General features: G+C 35.9%; 1 protein-coding gene across 2 annotated transcripts in view; it reads right to left on the bottom strand.

Moving 5' to 3' along the window:
* Window positions 1-20,274, bottom strand: part of LOC120632277 (homeobox protein homothorax) — a 461,602-nt gene that overhangs the window by 414,434 nt on the left and 26,894 nt on the right. For both annotated transcript variants that reach the window (XM_039902101.1, XM_039902102.1), the window contains exons 2-3: window positions 17,116-17,288; window positions 8,992-9,133 (exon numbers count right to left, since the gene is read on the bottom strand). In XM_039902101.1, the coding sequence (XP_039758035.1) occupies window positions 8,992-9,133; window positions 17,116-17,288 (315 nt within the window). The remainder of the gene's footprint in view (window positions 1-8,991; window positions 9,134-17,115; window positions 17,289-20,274) is intronic.

Genomic DNA, 20,274 nt, shown 5'->3' with positions numbered 1-20,274 from the left:
TAAAGAAATGAGAAAATTTGGCAATTTTTTAGTCTTTGAAATTTCTTTCGTCTGCACTAGTGAAATGCACTTAGCCGGTGACTGTTGTGGAAACCGATACCAATTTAGCTCACTGCTATCTCAAACCGCATCATCACTTCAGGTGAGCTTGCAGTCAAATGCTAACTTGTAGTGTAAAAAAGAAACAGTACGCACACTTTAAGTTAAGCCTTTTGCACTCATGCTTTATTATTCTCATTAGCTTAGCTCTTAAATAGGAGAGTGGAATTTAGGGCTCAAATCCATTAATTACACTGCTCCAATGCGGATTGCCACGTTAGTATTAGGTAGGTACATGTTGAACTTCTGAAAACGAATCTAAGATAAACAGTTAGTTTTTAGACGCTCCAGTTTATTTTAATTGTGATTATTGTGCGAAAAGAGTAATGTTTTAACCTCTAAATACGACACAAAGAGACACGTTTTTAGAGTGTACAGAAATAATAAAAAAGGCACAATTATTGTTTGTCTCAACGTCCGTCCGTTCATCCAACACAAGTAAGTACGTAGTAAGTAAGTAGTAAAGGTATCAACACGATTTCTTGTTTAAAAAGTTCATTCATTCGTTTTTTTGCAATGTCCAATCTCAGGATTAGACGGCACGGGAATAACGACGGTTGGGTGTAACGGGAACGCGCTGTAAGTTGCATATATTCACACCTTGGCCCAACATGCAATCCACATCAAGTAATTTTAATACCACTTTCGTAATGACTGTGGGAAAAATGATCATAACTAACAGTGCAAAATTAATAGAAACCCACCTAACTAGTTATAACCAACTGGCTGATCGAGATTTCATCTGCGTTTTTTAAATATCTTAGCCCGCCAACCCACATTAGAGCAGCATGGTGGGTCGTAGTTCTTTATCATATAAACCCGTTTAGCAGCCCACTACAGGGCAAGGGTCTCCTCCCACAATGAGAATGGTTTAGGCCGTAATCCACCACGGCCCAGTGCAGATTGGTGGACTTCATGCGCTTTTAAGAACATTATGGAGAACTCTCAGGCATGCAGGGTTTCACGCGATGTTTTTCCTTGTTCGTTGAAGCAAGTGATATGTAAATTACTTAAAAAAACACACATAATTTAGAAAAGTTAGAGGTGCGTGCTGGGATTTCAACTCCGTCCCCCGACAGCGAAGCCGAAGTCCTAAAAACTGGGCTATCACCGCTTCTAGCTCTTTGGGTCTTAGGTCCAAATATAATAAAGAGCAAAAAATGAGAACTCTCCTCTCTCATAGAAGAGAGGGCTATGAGGGATGAGCAGTAGAAAACTAAGAGTTAACTTCTAAATTTTTCAAGTGTGACCAAACAACAAAATTAGATATAAAACGCATTAAATTTTTTTAGAAAAAGTTAAACAAAACAAAACTAAATGAATTGCTTGCATAAACTATAATTAAATATTATTTCGTATAATGTTCTGTACATAAAACATTACTTATTTAATATTATGGCATGGGAAATAAATGTTTTAAGTGCATAGTGTAATGTTAATATTGTTGATAATAATTATGCATTACTTTTATAAGTCATAGTAAAGGTTATATTTTTAATCATCGCTAATACAATTCGATGGCTGTTTTCTAACAAATGAGACACAGCATGAAGTAGCTTTAATTCTTTAATTAATACGTGGAGTCTATAGGTTGCGTCACGCTATAGCGAAAACACCATCAAGTGACACGTCTGCGAGTAGGCATAGCGGTCTCTTACGATGCAAAAATATTATTTTTTTAATTACAGAACAGCACTTTAAATGTCAAATAATTATTTTTTTTTTTATTTAATAAAGCCAAATTAAAACAACAAATAAGTGATAATTTTAATTTAAAAAAACTTTAGAGAATAATTAGATTTTTTTTAGTCGTTCGAACATTATTTTTCTCGTAAAATTTGTATCTATGAACTTTGTAATAAACATACTATATAATTGCAATTAAACCGCAAATAAACCGAGCTAAATGAATCTTTTAAACTCTTTCTAAACAATAAATGAACCATTTACAAACTCTTCTGAATAGGTTACAAGATGGGAAGTACAATATGAAGTCAACCAATGTGCTTGGGCATTCGTACTAGGAACGCTTGCATCCAAAGAAAATATTTTGACCCGCTGGTCTTATACTATTGCAGAGTTACTTATAGTTGCTTTCATCCCCTCCCCGCGTTTGAAGGGGTTGTTACTCTAGCGGCACGACAATAGAAATTAGTGAGTCTCACTAAAAACTGTACTCTGTAGAGCCAGCACGCAACGTCGATACCGTGTAGTAATAAAAGCTTTTTAACGCTGCACCTCGTTATAAACTAAAGAGTTTCTCAGGTAAGCTACTTTTACAAACATCTGCATTGTATCTTCAACTTTAAACAACACCGATTTCAAAGAAATATTGCGGATTTTAATCAATGTCTCTACCTCTCTATATTTTTATTAGATCCTCGCAAAATGATTTGCAATCTACTATACCATCTTAACGTTACCGCAAGATATTTTTTTTATGCTTTAAATGTCATAGCTTTTAGCTACAGTTGAAATAAAATGGACCATAAACTAAAGAGTTCATCAGAGGTGTCCTTGTGTCCGGTTTTGAAATGTTATATTATTTATTGAATGTGTAAGTAACAAGGATTTTAAACACCCTTTTTAACGTGACCAGTTTACTTTTTGAGTACTACAGTATAAAATATTTTCTATTAATTTAATTACAATAAAAAGCTCACGCAAATAGTTATAAAAATATATTATTAATGCTATTAATATAATTGCAATAAATTATAAAATAAAATGATAAACAACGGCGTGACTTTGTACGGGCGTCAAGAATTTTAAACGGCCGTTTTTTCACAGTCATGAATACCGAATCGGTTAGTTTCTGCACGCATCATCACACCAGCGGCGCTCGATTAAGATTCCTGCAATTATTGCTCATTATTGATAGTATGCGATATATTAATTGCAGGTTTTATATTTTTAAATGGCACCGCTTGGATTGATAATTTGATGAAAAAATGTATTAGGTATATAAAAACCTCTACTCATATTATGAATCGGACTGTTTGTCACACGCAGTAACCAAATTTTGATGTGATTTTGTCTTAAGAGTGTCTTAAGAATAAGGTATGAAAGCGATAAGGGCCACTTTAATATTCTCTAAAAAGCACTGTTTAGATTTAAAAATTGTAATTTCGTTGTAATTATACTAGGATTATTTATTCTGGTAAAGATGCTGATAAATTACTTACCTGCGGAATTAAAAAAAAATAGGATTTGTTATTTATGCATGGCTTGACCGCTAAACTTATCTTGGTAAAATTTTGCTATGAAATATTTTGCCATAGGATACATTTTATCCCGGGAAAATTTAGGATTCCTGCGGAATTTTTAAACCCAATATAAACACGAACGGAGTCACGGGTAACAGATAGTTGCATATATTTATTTAAATGTCAATACACGGAAATAACATAAATATAGGTAGAGCCTATAAGAGTTTGTAAGAATGTTGTTTACATTTTTTTGTATGTACGCCCTATAAACGTTGTTAAACTTGCGTACTGACAATATTTATAGAGCCATAGTTTTCCTCAAACGTATTTGTGGAAAAAGATTCAGAATAGTATTCCCAGAATATAAATTTATTAAATGTCAGTAGGTTGAAGCGGTATCACTGTTAACTTGTATTACGTGTCACCTCAGAGAACGGTACAATCCATAATCAAAGATTAATATCAGTGGGTGCAGCGCTTAAGCGTAGCTACATGGAGCCTGGGAGGGTACAGACCCCCCTTAGATAGTGCTCAAAAAAAAGTGCCGCGAAAGTTTCATTTTTTCTTTAGTTGACTTTATCAATTATTTCCATCTAAATATTACTTATAATAGTTATGAGTTATTTGGTTTCTTACTTTGTAAACATCTTTTACATAAATTTAACAAAAAAATCATTAGCGTATATATTGTGAATGTGAAATCTTCCAAATAAACAACTGTTAGTTTTGATAGTAAACAAGCTGTTTTCTCAATTTCGGCCGCGTTTGTTTTTGGATAGGGTTATGAGTAGTCATGTCTTACTCTCAGGATGCAATCCATCTCCTGTAGAATTTTTTTCGATATTTGTGCTGAGGTTTGAATGCGCAAATAATGTAAAAAAAGGTAATTACTTTCGAGATTATAATATTATTACGTGCTCGATGGATAAAATTAGGCACTAAAATAAGTATTTACTTCTGCCTTTTTGGTAAGAATATGTTGAACAGTTGCAAAAAAAATCACAGTACATTAACGCCACAGCCCACCCAGATAATATCCCTAACTACGCCAACGTTGCCACAACAGTGGATATTGTAACGTTCCCAGCGTTCGACATATAATTGGGTTGTTTTTGTTTCGATAATAAACAAGTTCGCACCTTTGACGCTCGGATAATAAAAAGATCAAGCTTTTAGAGACTGACAGGCTATACTCGAGTTCGATAAACGCACACAGCAAACGCAAACGCACTACGTCATTGATGTGCCATGCTCTCGTGATGACAGCGAGAGATGACAGTATCCGATCCCAACAGCCGATCACCACAGAACACTATATCAATCACTCCACAATCGTACCGCACGCCACTTAAATAAATTTATAACATATTAAGTACGTTGAAAATAAACACTTTACCGTTTATGATTTATTTCGTGCGCCGATGAATTATGGACGCTGCTTATTAGAGTGTTCTAGAGAGGGAGTTCCGAATTTTTTGTCTCTTTTTGTTGCGATTTCACGTGCTACCGCCACCGATAAACGTTTTATTGGAGTAATTAAAAGGCGAACGATTAGCGTTTGTCCGTGTTACATGCGCGGACGCATGATAAATGTGACATTTTACAACGTAATCGGCTAAAGTGATATTTTTATTGCAGTATCACTTGTCACTCCATAGTGATTTCACAATTTATGTAATAATAAAAAAAAAAAATCTACAACAATTTATATCCTAAATCACCAACTATTAATTTGACATCCATTCGATACTGAACTAAAAGTTAGCATTTCCGTAGTTCGGATTTGACTTCGATCGAACTAACTCAGAAGAGGTATGATTTTTAAAATTCATTCTAAACTTTCATTGACTCTTTTCTCGAGATAAGTAGGACTTTTCTAGTAGGATACCTATTTTTTCTATATGTTTTAAAAACGCAATCAAGGAAAACAGACGCAAATTCTGCTTTAGTATACAACAGGGCTTGGACAATTATATGCGGACCAAATATGACGTCAGAATTCACAAATGTAACAAAAAAAAAAACAACGTATATCGTCAAACCTAATTCAGTGAGATGTTGATAAATAATCGTAAGTAACTGGTCAGTTCCATGACTCTGACTGTTATCGACGACAGTTATCTCCAAGACCCTAAAGGTCAGCTCCCGCTTGCAATATTGTAGCTATAAATACAGTGTAATTTCAATAATTAGTTTATATTTACGTCTGTCACAGATAACGAATCAATAATAAATAGTGAGGTTAAAAAGTGAAACTTAATACCATGGTATGCCATTACAGAGTCACTTCCGCCGGCGCAATCGATATTTGACGTTTTAATGTCAGTGAAGACGTCAGAATTATTTTTTTAAATTGCATCCCACCGCAACATGTCAACGCCTATTCAGGCTATTGTGTTAAAAAGATGGCAATACAAAGACATTGCGGTTAAATAAATTTATAAGTAAATTACAGAGTCCCTGATTGTTGGTCTGTTGCCAGAATTGGTACAAAATGACTCCATTTAAGCTCTTTTTTGTTGTTCAAATAATAAGTGTTACACCATGCTGATTTGCATTGTTGTGTATTACAAGAATGTCGTAATGAAATGTCTGATAAATACACCGCGTAAAATATTATAGCTTCTGTATTATTTAATATTTTGTAATTTAATATGTTCGATTTTCACGGAAATTTAATTTAATTTTTCCTTACGGCCATTCGTTGCGGTGTTTAACGGCTTGGCGAAAGAGATTTAAGTTTATTTTTTTCGGACGTAAGCCAGAACCCAAATAAAAAAATGGCAGTCTTTTGTATATTAATACTAGGTACGTGATATATCATATTTATTACTTTGCTGGACCGCAGGTTTTTCTCGTAATACCTACCTACTTTTCAAAACGAAATATTCTAGTCCATTTTTTCTCACTTGTCATTACAACTTTTTCATTATTGATGTATTAAAATTAATAAATAATTATAAAAGCATACATTCATAATAAAATACGAATTTTATTTTATCTGTTTTTATTGATTTAGACGCAGTTTTTTTTTCTATTTTAAGATATACTTTACATTATTATTAGGTAGATTGAGTTCGGAGGTTGCAAACAAAAAAAGTGCAGCTTAATTGAGAATCTCCTCCTTTATTGAACTCGTTAACAAAATAGAGACCACACATTTAGAATGTATTTTTCGAAGTTAACTAATTCAAAGTTCTAATGAATTCGTTTTCGACCGAATGGTTTCACGGCGGTTATAATGGAACGTGACAAATCGATCGCGTACAAGAATTAATTTTCGTACGATTCGCAAGCAATCGATGTCGGTTAAGCACCGGTAGCCCGTAAACAATCAATAACGCAACGCCTACCCGAGGCAATAAATGATTTTCCATTGCTAATTACACTTTTGTTACCCTTTACTGCGTTACATGAATCGACATTACCTAATCACTTTTCTGAATTCACACCATCAACAAATGGACGTCGAATGCTCTCGTTTCAAACTCCCGGGTTTCTAGGCTTTGGCCAGCGATTCGTTTGATGTAGTCTACCAACCTAGCGTGTATCATCATAATCAAAACTGTATATAACTGGACACTGCTGGACTAAAGGCCTCGGGAGCTGTTGCCCATAATCATCACGCTGGAAAGACGGGTTGGTGATCTCACTAGATGGTAGACCTAGCATGCCAACGCTGCTGTCCGTTTTCTGTTATATTCCCTTAGTCACCTCGTACGACACCCTTGGGAAGAGTGGGTGAGTGGGAACCCTTGGGTGGGGTGGTGACTAGCGTGTAGGCAGACATTGAGATATTCTCAATGCATCCTGCTGCCTTGTTAACATAGTTTCAGCCCGATAAACGTAACTTGAACAATAACTGCTGCACCACTATTTGAGTTTGCTCATTATTTTCGGGAGTCAAAAGACTCTCTGCGTCTTTAATGCCATGGAAATTAAGCTTAATTTGCTATACTACACGAAAAGCAGGAGAATCTGTATGATTGATGAAGAATAATTGTTAAGTCTTTACAATTATTCATTGATGCTCTGATGTCGGAGTGAAACTTGCGTAGAGAGTACATCGCCGAAGATCTATTTGGTGTGGACTGTAAAGATTGAAGAAAGTATAAATTACACCAAACAGATTCTCCTTATTCTTATCCAGATTCTTCTCTCCAGATCCTCCTCCAGCTTTTCGCACAGCATAATTTTCATAATATATCATGGAAATCCGCAAAGTAACGGCTGCTTCTATCCAATGTTATAATGTCGTCTGTCTATCTAGTTTTGGGTTACTTGTAATTTACGATGCAAGATCCAAATTCAAACACATTGGTACTCCAATGGCCATCAGTACTTCAAAAATGCCTCGCCTTTTGTCTTACCACGCAATTCTCTGAGATATAGCTTTTTACAGTGTCCACTTAGTGACTATTGAGTAATGAGTAAACTTTACAAAAATGTAACTCATAATGTAACTTTACCTTCTATAACAACATTAGAAGCTGTCCAAATATTATAAAACATCACTCCACTTTTCAAAGAAAATGTTTTTTAATTGACACATATAGTTATTAAAGTCCAAAGAAATTGCCCGCCGCTGATTTACGGTACGCCATTTTGCGCGACATTTTAATATCCGAATGCGTTGGCGCGCTTTTTTCCTTTTTTTAATTCTGATGGGTAATGGCGGCAGGTGCGTCGCCACAAAGTTATTCCGTCCTGCATTCTCTCTTTCGCGAGTAATTCTCGTATGGCGCTTCTAAATGGGTTTTGTGTATGGAATCGAATTTGCCGCGGGTATATTTTTGCATTATTTTGTTGGGTCCGTATTTTTGGTAAGATTCTATGGGAACAACAAATATTATGTGATTCATACTCAATCGAATATTAGATGATTCATATTAGGAAACAGGTAAAAACCGTTTTCTACAATTTGATTATGATTAATGAATCCTGTGTGACCCATAACTAATAATTATGAATTTCTATGTATGTCTATGTAATTTATATTATCTGTATGAATGTGCGTCATACCTCACTTAATTTGAATTAATGGATACGGTGTTTTTGTAAAAATCTTTGAGAGTTATTTTAATAAGAGACAACATGAAAAAAAAAATATTATAGGGAAATCGCGTAGGGATACGCGCAAAGGTATATCACCGTACAGCCATGTCTTCAGTGACCTATAGTTTAAGTTTAATGAAAAATGAAATATGTTTGATAACCAGATTAATGCTAAGATATAAATAGGTTTAACACGGAGTAAAACAATAAACGTTAATTGACTATTCAAAGGACTGTATAAATTACTAAAATAAAAAAAAGCTTTTATTGTATTCCGTACAAGTTATTGAGAACCTGATCTAATAACAGGAATACTCCAGGACGTGGGCTTGTAAGCCTTTTTCTGCCGCTGAGCAGCATTATTGCTATGATGTGTTTCGGTGTGAAGGGCGTCGTTGCCGTTGTAATTACAGGCAAATGAGGCTCAACACTTCCGCCCCTGGTAGATGGACACAGGGCGGCACGTTGCAGGACGTGTTCTTTGAATGCCCAGTGTTGCTATGTTAATAGGCGATGGTTTTCCACTAACCATCAGGTGCAACAACTGCTTGGTCCCGTAAATTTGTTACAAAAAAAAGGAATATGTAACAGCACTACCAGGTTATCATAACAATGCAGAAGTACATACCTGTTTACTGAAGACCGCGATATCCTCGTTAAAGGACTCTGAGGAACAAACGTCTCCACCGGCCACGCCAGGGTCGCGGGGGGTACACGTCGCCAGCTCGCACTTCTCGAAGATCAGCGCCAGGAGGGGGAAGAGGGGGTGCCTGGAACACAAAACATTTGTTAGAGAATCAATAAATATGTACCAGGGAGCAATAAAAGCTCCAGAGTTACTCCAGAAAGAGAGTCCAAGTTTAGGTACCCAAGAATGTTTTATGAAAGCCCTCTTAAAATTTTCCTTTATTGATTTTGTTCTGTTTCTTCGTATTTGTTGTTATAGCGGCCACTGAAAGGTCACCTGTGAACGTCTCAACTGTCTAGCATGCTAACTAAGTATCACGCTGATCACAGACACAAAGACAGACAGACGAATGGACAGCGGAGTCGTAGTAATAGGGTCCCGTTTTGCCCTTTGGGTCATCATCATCATTATCAACCCATTATCAGCTCTCAGAACGAAAAGGGCTTAGGACGTAGTCTATTACGCTGGCCAAGTGCGGATTGGCAAGTGATAGTAACCGTCCCGTGCCGCGCATCGAACGCTTCCCCCGAAAGATATACCGAAGTCGTAGCCACTTTGCTATAAAAAAAACCCTGTGATCCACGATCTAGCATGCTAACTCGCAAACCAACGCAGTCAACTCAAATGATTTCTCAACCCAGCTCACAAATACCAAGCTATTGTTAGTAATTTTAACTATCTAAGATGTTTTTATAGCGTAATATCTTGCTATTATTTTACAAGAGCGTTACCACAAAAAACTAAATGCCAATGGAATTCCACACTGATTACATCAATAGTACAAAAAAAGCAAACAGAACGCTATTGAATCTCTCCGAGTAGATCGCACAAAAGATGTAATTGAGAGCAAGGTTCGGATAAGGCAGAGATTGGGCGAACGTGATGCTGATATCATCAAATACTATCATAATTTCTTGTGGCCACAGTGGCAGCGGAAACTCGACTTTAACTGAGGCGTACAGGGGGAGTTGTGACGACACTTATGTTCTTTCAACTGCATCCATTACAAAAATAATTTTACCTATTTCTTTTTATTTATTGTAAATATTAATTATAATTTGTAATTATTATTTTCCTACAAACATATATTTTTCGTTGTTTTATTAATAAAAAAAAAACTGGAATTTCTTTTTTTTTTATAATAACTATTGTAATAATCTCTATGTTAGATTATTTGCAACCCATGGTCAATAGCTGAATCGTTCTTGACGAAATTTAGCACAGATATACTATTTTGCATGCTTGAGAGACAAGTTGGAATCATAGGACTTATCTTTTCAGATTTCAAATATCTGAAGAAAACAAATTCACGAACAAAACCTAGTTTAGTTGGTAAAAGTATCATTTTTGTTGAAGATTAACGATCGTGACATTTTGTAGAATTAGATAGGTATTCAGAAGCAAGGTATTATAATGTAGTGCAGAAAACTTCAGCAAGAAAAAAAGAGAAAGCTAAGGAATGCATTGATTATTATTAAGCATTAGCTAACCGCTCTATTAAAGCTTTTCAAACACTTAAATTTAAACAACCACTTAAGAAGTAAGTAAGATGCATTAATAGAAAAAACTCAAAATTAATCGTCTAAAAATTAAACACACGATATTACTCGCATATCTAATCAAATACGCTCTCAAAAATTATTTAAATGCATGTCCAAGTAATGCATTTCACATGTAAGTAACATAAATTAAAAGCTTTTTTGTTTATCAGTGTAAAACACACACCTATAGTGTTTAAAAGCATACGTAATTACTAAATTAAAACATTATTCCGGTACAGTTTTAATTGCTTTGTGTCAATCAACGTTAAAGTACCGTTTACAGCAATTAAACCGTTCGCGAGAATTATTGAAGAAAATCACGGTCATGCTTTAATATAAGTTATTACTTTAAATACTGACAGGATAATACTCAGTTGATCTATTATTTAATATGTGCATTACACATGAAGCTTAATGAATTATATGATCTTCCGTATGAAAAGTATGTTTTTGTAGACTGGCGCAACTGTGGCTTTATATTTGGGAGGTCCCTGGTCCGATCCAAATTTATAAATTCGAATCAATCCAGATTAGAATATATATATATATTCTTAATTTTGTCTGGTCTGGTCCGTGGCTAGTTACCACAAATTTATTTTCGGGAGGACAGAATTCGGTCGATAGGAATGCTTCGTTCTGTTTCGGAGTCCAGGGCGTGTAGAAAGAGCATAATTTTTCCATCCACGGATTATGACGTTGAATATAAACATTTTTTATGGACTTTGTGTTCCTATGCTCGTAAAACGGTGGGCTACGGTAAACACAGCGTTGGTAGAGGTGGGCACAGTGTCACAAAGAAGCGCTGGACGCTACAATCAAAAGATAGTGGTATTTTATTCCCTACAAAATACCTATGTCCAGCAGTGGACATCCATTAATTGACATTGTGATGATAATATAAATTTTAGTAATAAAATTACCTAGTAAAAAGCGCAAAGCTACCACCACAGCCAATTACAACTGAAAAATATGGACTAACAATTTTCTATAAGTTATTTATTGAATGCAAATATATTGTTAGACGAAGCAAAAATCAGAGCAATCAACGTTTACGGATGTAGGATAAGTAAAAACAATACCGCACTACTAAGCAAACCTATAGTGTAATTACACGATATTACATTTCTTAACACGTTAGAAAAAAAGATTCTAAACGATCGACTGCAAATAATAGCTATTCGTTTCATTGGCTCATATTAAGGTTGCGCTAGACACGCATTGTTTAATATAAACGGTATCGGGTGATTCTTGCCCTGATTGTTGTGAATCTATATTCACAACAAATAAAGTAAGCTATATTTTATATTTTAATTATCCGCTAATCATAGCATTATTGTACCCTAACTCAATAAATTATGCATTGATCCTTGGCGCAGCTCTATTTTAGGGCATAAAGCAAACATGGGTGTTACCAAACTCATAAAATTATTAAGAAAAATAAAATATAAAAGATTTTAAATAACTTGTTGAAATAATTTTGCCAAAAAATGACTAAATATGAATTAAGTTTACAACATTTAGGACCTTTGATAAGAGCTATAGATGGCTAATGGCCAGCGTACTCTTAAAACCACGCGATCATAATACCCAAACAGTATGAATTATAACTGCAACGGCTTTCATTCTATAAGAACCACAATCATATGAATAACTCGATTAAAATAACGATTAACCTTTAAAACAGTACAAAAGCCTGTGTGGTCCCTTTTCGAGCGGTAAATGATTTTCATTACATGCCATTAAAAATAATTGATCAGATATTGTATGATGAACTAATAATAAATAATTAATAAAGCTATTAAAATAATGCGGAACTGGAGTTGTTAAAATAAACGCAGAATTATTTTGCACTTTTTTTAAACCGATAGCTTTTTAAATTTCCCGAATTTATAATTTAAAAAGAGAACATAACTGTACATCGTTATAAAGTCTATCTTTATAGGAGACAAAGATAGGTACATTATCTTCCAACAGTTCTTCTTCTTCTTCCCGCGGTTACGTACGATGCGACTAAGGGTCAGTTATCACCACTCCTCCTCTTCCCGCGGTTTCATACGAGGCAACTAAGGGTATATACCAGAGAACGGGCACCAGAGTTGGCATGCTAGGACAATCATCTATTGCGATCAGTAACCCGCCTGCCCAGAATGTTGTTTTGAGCAAATCCTCCCATTGGAAAAGGCCTTTAGTCCAGCTGTGGACTGTTATAGGCCATTGATAATGATGATGATGTTGTCTTTAATAAATAGCAGGGAATATGGGGTGAACTTACAAATAAAATTGATATCTCATGAGCTTAATAAAGTAGCACAAATTAACTAACATTTTTTTATTTATTTCACTACAAGTAATTAATTTCGAAAAATTGTATCCAAATTAAGATTCATTTGGATCAAGTTAATTTTTTTTTTTCATTTATTGTCCGCTAACCGCTTCAACTCGCGCCATAAACGATCTTAAGTTGTTGTCAAGTTTTAATCTGATAGGCAGATGTCGTGAGGGACAATCTGCGAAGAATCACACCTCGGGCCGTTATTTCCAGAGATAAGGTAGAGAAACCCATAAAGTTTCTAAATTAGGGTGAAATAGCCTTGTAGGTCACGTGGAAGAGTTATTGTGGGTAAGTCATCCCACGACCCAAAACCATAATCAAAATCTATATATTATGTTAATTTTTGACGTGACAACGTCTTATAAATTGGTTTGCCGGGTGACACTTCAAGAAACTGCGTTACGATCCGCTCACGTTATGCGCTCACAATGAGAGCGAGTGAGAGGCACGCGTCCCTTCCACTCGGGCATGGTTAGCCATCCTAAGAGCGAGAGAGACAGACATAAAAAGTGAAAGGCACGCGTCCCTTTGTAGTAAACGCTGTTTCATTGTACGCAAATGTATTGCAAGTTATTGTATGTATATTTGTATATAAATACGTATGTATGTGTAAAGGTAAAAATAAAATTTTGTTAATATGAAATTCAGTGCGAGATTCTTTGTATAAATTAATGTTTTAAATATAATTCTTTGTATAAATAAATGTTTTAAATTGTTACTATTATTTCATCCTTCTTCCTACTATACGAATGAATATTGACATTAAAATTATTTTACCACTCAAAGTCGTTGTCACGTAAAACTTTCGCCCGTATACCGACTTTACAGGCAACCAATTATTTTGTACTTTTTTTGGGGTTTATGATATAAGTGCAAGCATAAAAAAAATACAAACTTACTATATATATGTACAATATGTCCTGATATTTAATTTTAAGTCGCGGGTCAAATAGTTATTTTTTCCATGGATAAGTTGACTTAAAATTATATCAATAATCATCTTCGGTGCCATACCAAAAATGTTGAGAAAATTTAGGTCTACAGGACATTTATCGCTTTTAAACCGAAATGTAAGAATAATTGAAAATTTCCTTTTCCCATTATGCTTATCATCATCATCATCAAATTAACCGATTGACGTCCACTGCTGGACATCAACACTGACACTGCTGGAGTTCCAAACTCCACAATTCTGGGCAGCTTGTATCCAGCGGCTCTCGCGACTCGCTTGATGTTGTCTGTCCACCTGGTTGAGGGTCGACCAACGCTGCGTTTACCGGTGCGGGGCTGCCAATGCCTTGGAACCCCAACGTCCATCGGTTCTCCGAGCTATGTGCCCCGCCCATTACTTCAGCTTCGCAACTCGTTGAGTTAGTCGGTTACTTTAGTTCTTCTACGGATCTCCTCATTTCTGATTTGATCACGTAGAGATCATAACATAGTTCCTAAAAAAGACTATGTTACGCCTATGTCTTCATATAAATTGGACTTAAGTTTTCGTAGAAAGAGTCATTTGTAATTAGTGTCCAACCACACAACAGTTCCTTAATCTACAACACTTATCGCCGGATTTACTTGTGTAATCGGTTTATTGACATTATCCGATAATGTACCTAATTCAGTAGCCGAAATTTAATCGTAATGTGGTAATGCTAAAACCACACTGGCAACATGTCGTACGACAAAGATCAAGCAAATAAGTTGTTTTCACGTAGCTTTTACCTTTTACTAAGTTAACACTATAATATGTATATAAGTATAACGAACTATTTGTTTTTAATTTGGAATAGAGTATGTTTTATCCTTTATCCATATAATTATAAACTTTTAAATATTTTTTTATTTTCGTGAGAATTATTCATAACAATAGTTCTATTACTCAAAAATGTTGGCACCAAAAGCGCCCTTGTTTGAGAAGAAACCCACAACAAATTCATTTCACAATGTCAGTTTAATAAAACATTTCCCCCCTCAGCCTAAATATCGCTTAAAAATAGTAAACATTTATAGTTATTATGAAATTTCAATTATAAATATTGTATTTACTGACATCCTCAAAAAGTCAGTCGGTTACCATAAAATGTATATAATTTGTAGTATAATTTTATCATAAATCACTCTTTACGAAAGTACGCATTTTAAAAATAAAAGATTTGTTTGGTTTGCAGCCTAATCTAAGTAAAACTGTACCTATGTATGAAAGCTACACGACATAAAGTCTTGCGACAAAATATATCTAGTGCTATCTTGCACTAATGCCCGGTAGCTGAAAACTGTTATCATGTGATATTACAATAAATGTAACACGTCAATTTGTTAATCTTTTACTGTTTGGTGTTTTATTACTTTTATTACTCGTCTCACAAGACGTCCTGGGTTTGAAACCGGATCGGGTAAAAACCGTACTCTAACGCAAAAGCCATTGGCATTGGTAACCAACAATAATACCAATTAAACACTTGTTTATGATGGAAAACTATGCCCCTTATTTCCATAGTTAAAAACAGACCCCTGCTTACAGAATATAGACACACTTACACACACACAAAAATGTTCATAAGCTATTAACATCGCACTGCTGGTCACAACGCGTTTTCTCTCATAGGAAAAAGGGTTTCAGGGCATAGACCCACCACGCTGCTCTAATGGAGATTGTTGGGCTGGGATACCAGAATGTTTTTTTTATACAAATTCAGGGTTACGCTTATATACCTTAGTGTCCCGCTAAGCTTAGATAAAATATTAACATAATAGGCATTTATAGTCAAGTGGGTAAGGTTTCGGATTTCCTTTCGTGTAGACCGAGTTCGAGCTCCGACACGCACCACTGCCTTTTTGGAGCTATGTGCGTTTTTAATTTAAACAATTTAAATATCACTCGCTTTAAATGGTGAAGGAAAATATCGTGGGAAAACCTGCATGCCTTAGAGTTCTCCCCAATGTTCTCAATGGTGTCTGAACTCTACCAATCTGCATTTGGCCAGCGTGGTAGACTATGGCCTAGACCTTTCACATTCTGACAGGAGACCCGTGCCCAGTAGTGGGCCGGTAAATGGGTAAAAAAGCGAATCCAACTGCAAACATCAACAAACATTACTTTCATCGCAGTTTGGCATCAAAACTCAACTGAAACTGACTACAAACAAACACACATACAAACACAAACAAGGCAGAGTTACGGGTAACACGTTGCCCAACAAACGTATTTGTATACGCACGACCAGACATTTGCCAAATGTTTATTTATTTGGCCATTGGCGAATCGCTCACACCAGATATTTACAATTTATACCTTACTTATAGCCGGAGAGACAGTTGAAAGAACTCAGGTGATTTGAATACTCTAATGGCCAACGCACACTCTACGGCAATGCAGAACATTTTATATTTAACTGACTAATATTTAAGTAAGTATTTATTATTTATAAAAGCTGTATTTGACAGTTTGACAGTTCAAAAATAGGAGTGCTCCGATCGTCACCAAACTTTACAGGATTACTCGCCAGGTCAATCCGGAGATTCCCTGAAAGTTTCTTTGAAATGGGTCCAGTCGTTTCGGAGCCTATACGGAACATACCCACACACTTTCTCTTTTATATATATAGAAGATTGATCATGCTTCCTATAAAATTATTCGTGACATTTTCGGTCCGCATCTCGTCCGTACCTCGTACGAGGCTTGACCCGCCACGGTCTAGCGTAAATCGTCCTTTAACGAGGCGAGCTGCCACCCGCCTCACCCGTAAATGGCGCTCTTTTCGTACTTGCAAATGACCGAAGTACTAAAATAACGAGCCTCGAACGAAGCACGTGCATGCTTTACGTTAGACCGTGGTCGAATCTCGTACGAGATACGGACGGGACACGGATCCAATACTTCACAAGCGATTTATATAAAGAGCCAAGTTTTATTGAAGGCGAGCCTCCTCCGAATAACGGATGTCACACTGTGTAGCATAAACTGCTTCCTATAAAATGTTCGTGACATATACGATCCGCGTCTAGTCCTTATCTCGTACGGTTTGGACTCGCTCGTGCCACGGTCTTGCATAAATATTCCTTTAACGGGTTACTAGCAAACAAAACCAGCTTTAACTGGGCGAAGGGTGAGGCGACCTAGGGTTACCTAGCACTACCACACAAAACCACTACACGAAAAAGATATAAAACACACGTTACCACCCGACTCACCCGTATATGGCGTCCTTGTCTCGCTTGTGCACTAGCGGCTCGCCCGGCAGCGCGTGCGCAGGCGCAGCTGGCGGGGGGTAGTGCACGGGGGGGATGTGCGGGTGCGTCAATCTGTGCTCGTGGTACATCGCGCCGCCCTCCATGTAGCCCCCGCCGTGGAGGCTCTCGTCGTACTGGAACGTAGAATAGCATATTAAAGCAAACAGCGGGGACCAAGTTTGAACCTTGGCAGACATCTTTAATCAAAACGAGCAAAAGAAGGCAATAGACAAAACAGTTAATTCAAATGTGACTATCATTTTTTATTTAAGTCAGTTAGAATAAATACAATGATTTCAAGTCAAGTCTGTCTGTTTGTGGCCACTCTACCACCGGTTCGGAAGGAAGGATTAAGTTACCGGTAAGAAACTAAGCAGTTGCTCTTTTCCAACATAATTTTACAATCAAATAATACAGAACTGTATTCTGTATTTACAATTTGACAATCATTATTCTATTTTGTGTGAAATGAAAGCGAAGCGGCAACCTTGTCACTTAAAATTCAATCAATTATTTTATTTAATGTGTCTGAAAATTTAAAGCTATGCAAAGTGTAATAGTGTAACACAGGTTATTACGTGAGTTTGACATAATCATTTTGATGAAAAAGTTCATAAAAGTCTAAAAGAAAACAGCTTTTGGACAACAGTCCCGCGATTTTAATCGTATTAACTAAATGTAGTAACGCAATGTAACGTTTGCCACACTTTAAGCATAGACCTCTCCCGTAGGTACGACATTTTTACATTAGCTCCTAAACTCTTAAGCAACATACATAGAATTGTCTTGATAATAAACTGACTCTTCTATTTTATGGTATCAAGCCAACTATTCCGCTATTATAATATTTACATGTCAATGTATTATGTAACATAGATCATTAAACTAAAATAAAAACACCAACGCACAGATAATAAAAACGTACAATTAAGAGGTGAAATAGATAAAAAAAAAGTGACAGCACTCTATGCATATTCATGGAACAGTAAATAGCGAGTCATCCCGATAACCATCTGCCATCTTTGGCCAGCAATTAACTCCTTTGAAAATGTATCGCTTTTAAAGTTTAAACTTTTATAACGTAACGCCGCTTTTGTTTAAAGCTTTTAGCGTCAGGGGCTTATATTATTATTATAAATATCAAACTAGCTGTCGCCTGCGACTTTGAGTACGTTTCGATAAATGCTAAAAGAACCTTTAGTACACATTATCGTGGGTAAATACAGAAAGTACAATTTGGTTTAACTTGTAAATCAGTACTTGTACTCAACTAGGCTTAAATGTAATTAACATTAGTTAAGTTTGGCATTTAAAGGAAACGGTATGCTACTCGTACGTTCTTCTCCAGGATTCCAGCTATATTTATTCCAATTTTTACCAATATCGGTGGGCCAAACATAATTCAAATTCAATACACTTTATTGCGGATTTGGGTGGTCGGAATACAAATATTATTGTAAAAGAATAAATTCAATATTGTAAGCTGTATGGCGGAATCTGGATGAACAGTTTTTTTCTTTAACAATAACATTTGTATTCCGACCAACCAAATCCGCAATAAAGTGTAATAATAAATTTGAATTATGTTTGGCCCACAGATATTGGTAAAAATTGGAATAAATATAGCTGGAATCCTGGTAAAAATTGAACAATTATAGCTGGTGATCTGGAGAAGGACTTATAATATCGTTTTAATGCCATATCTAACTAATGTAATTACTTAGCCTAGTTAAGTACAAGTACTGTTTACAAGTTAAACCAAATCGTACTTTCTGTATTTACCCACGATAATGTGTCTAAGATACATTAAAGATAAGAAAAATAACATTTAAACAAATGGAGAGACGCAATTATGATGCTTGTTAGTGTTACCATCATCTGCGGTGCTATTCTGTACGCCAGAGTGCTCGTCGAAGAGCTAGCCGTCGAGTAACTGACACATAGACGAAGTTAATTTAAGTATTTAATTTGTTTTATTAACAAATTCTCTAAACTTTTCTCCATTTTCCTATGTTATACCTTCCTATGTTTTTTATAGACATGATCCAAAATGCCTTGCTTAGTAGACAGGCATTTTGGACGCGTTTTTAGCTTTTTTACGGCTTTAGTTCCAAAGTCAAACGTTTGCTTTTATACTATTGTGTCATTAATACTCCTAGTGAAGTTGAATATATATGTTATCAATCAAATGAAGGAGGATATTTATTAGAAAAATGCATCAGCTTAATAATGTCCCACTATGTACTACGCTAGGTAAGAAGGTTTAAGAGCTCAAAACCAATACGCATCTAAATAATTATCATCAGGGATAAACGTATTGTTTATGGCACGTAGGATTTTTCTATATTGCTTTTTTAGACCTTTTTTTGTGTTTCAAGATCATCGATGCTACAGCGTTTAAAGCAACGCTGTAAAGTGCTCTTACAGAATAGTTCCGCAGATGCTAATGCGGGCAGTTCACGCGCACTTCGCTCAAACGTTGTGTCTAATTTTGTTATTCTTGACTTCATGAATAAAACATGTGCTCACCATATGCGAGTTTAACATGTATTAAAATTGCCAATTTCTAACTTTTCGTCTGTTGTGAGGCTTTGGCCGTGGCTGGTAACCTCCGACAGGACGTGCAGCTACGCGATTTTGCGTTCCGGTGTGATGTCGCGTAGAAACAGACTGCAATACCCCAGGTTAGCCCGATGCAATCTAAGACTTCGTCACTTAAAAACGCATAGATAGCTCTGAAAAGTCTGAGGTCTGTGCCAGGGCTAAAACTCCGTGGCCCCCTAATTTTTTAGATTGTGAAGAATTCTCAGTTTAAGCCCAGATTACGAAATTTGCGATTTTTCAAAAAATTCAAAATTCATTTATTTCAAGTAGGCCTAATACAAGCACTTTTGAAACGTCAAGTCTGTCCGTGTGTAGTGACTCTACCACCGGTTCGGAAGGCAGATTCTACCGAGAAGAAGCCGGCAAGAAACTCAGCAGTTGCTCTTTTCCAACATCAAAAATTTACATTTTATATTTTAACATTCATTTTTCTATCTTGTGAGAGATGAAAGCGGAGCCGGATGCTTCCAAGCAACCTTGTCATTAAGAAACTCATCAATTGTATAATTACCTTAA

The sequence above is a fragment of the Pararge aegeria genome, chromosome 19, assembly GCF_905163445.1.
Source record: "Pararge aegeria chromosome 19, ilParAegt1.1, whole genome shotgun sequence".
Taxonomy (NCBI): domain Eukaryota; kingdom Metazoa; phylum Arthropoda; class Insecta; order Lepidoptera; family Nymphalidae; genus Pararge; species Pararge aegeria.
The sequence above is the reverse complement of the archived record's forward strand: the minus strand, read 5'-3'. Positions and strand labels throughout refer to the sequence as shown.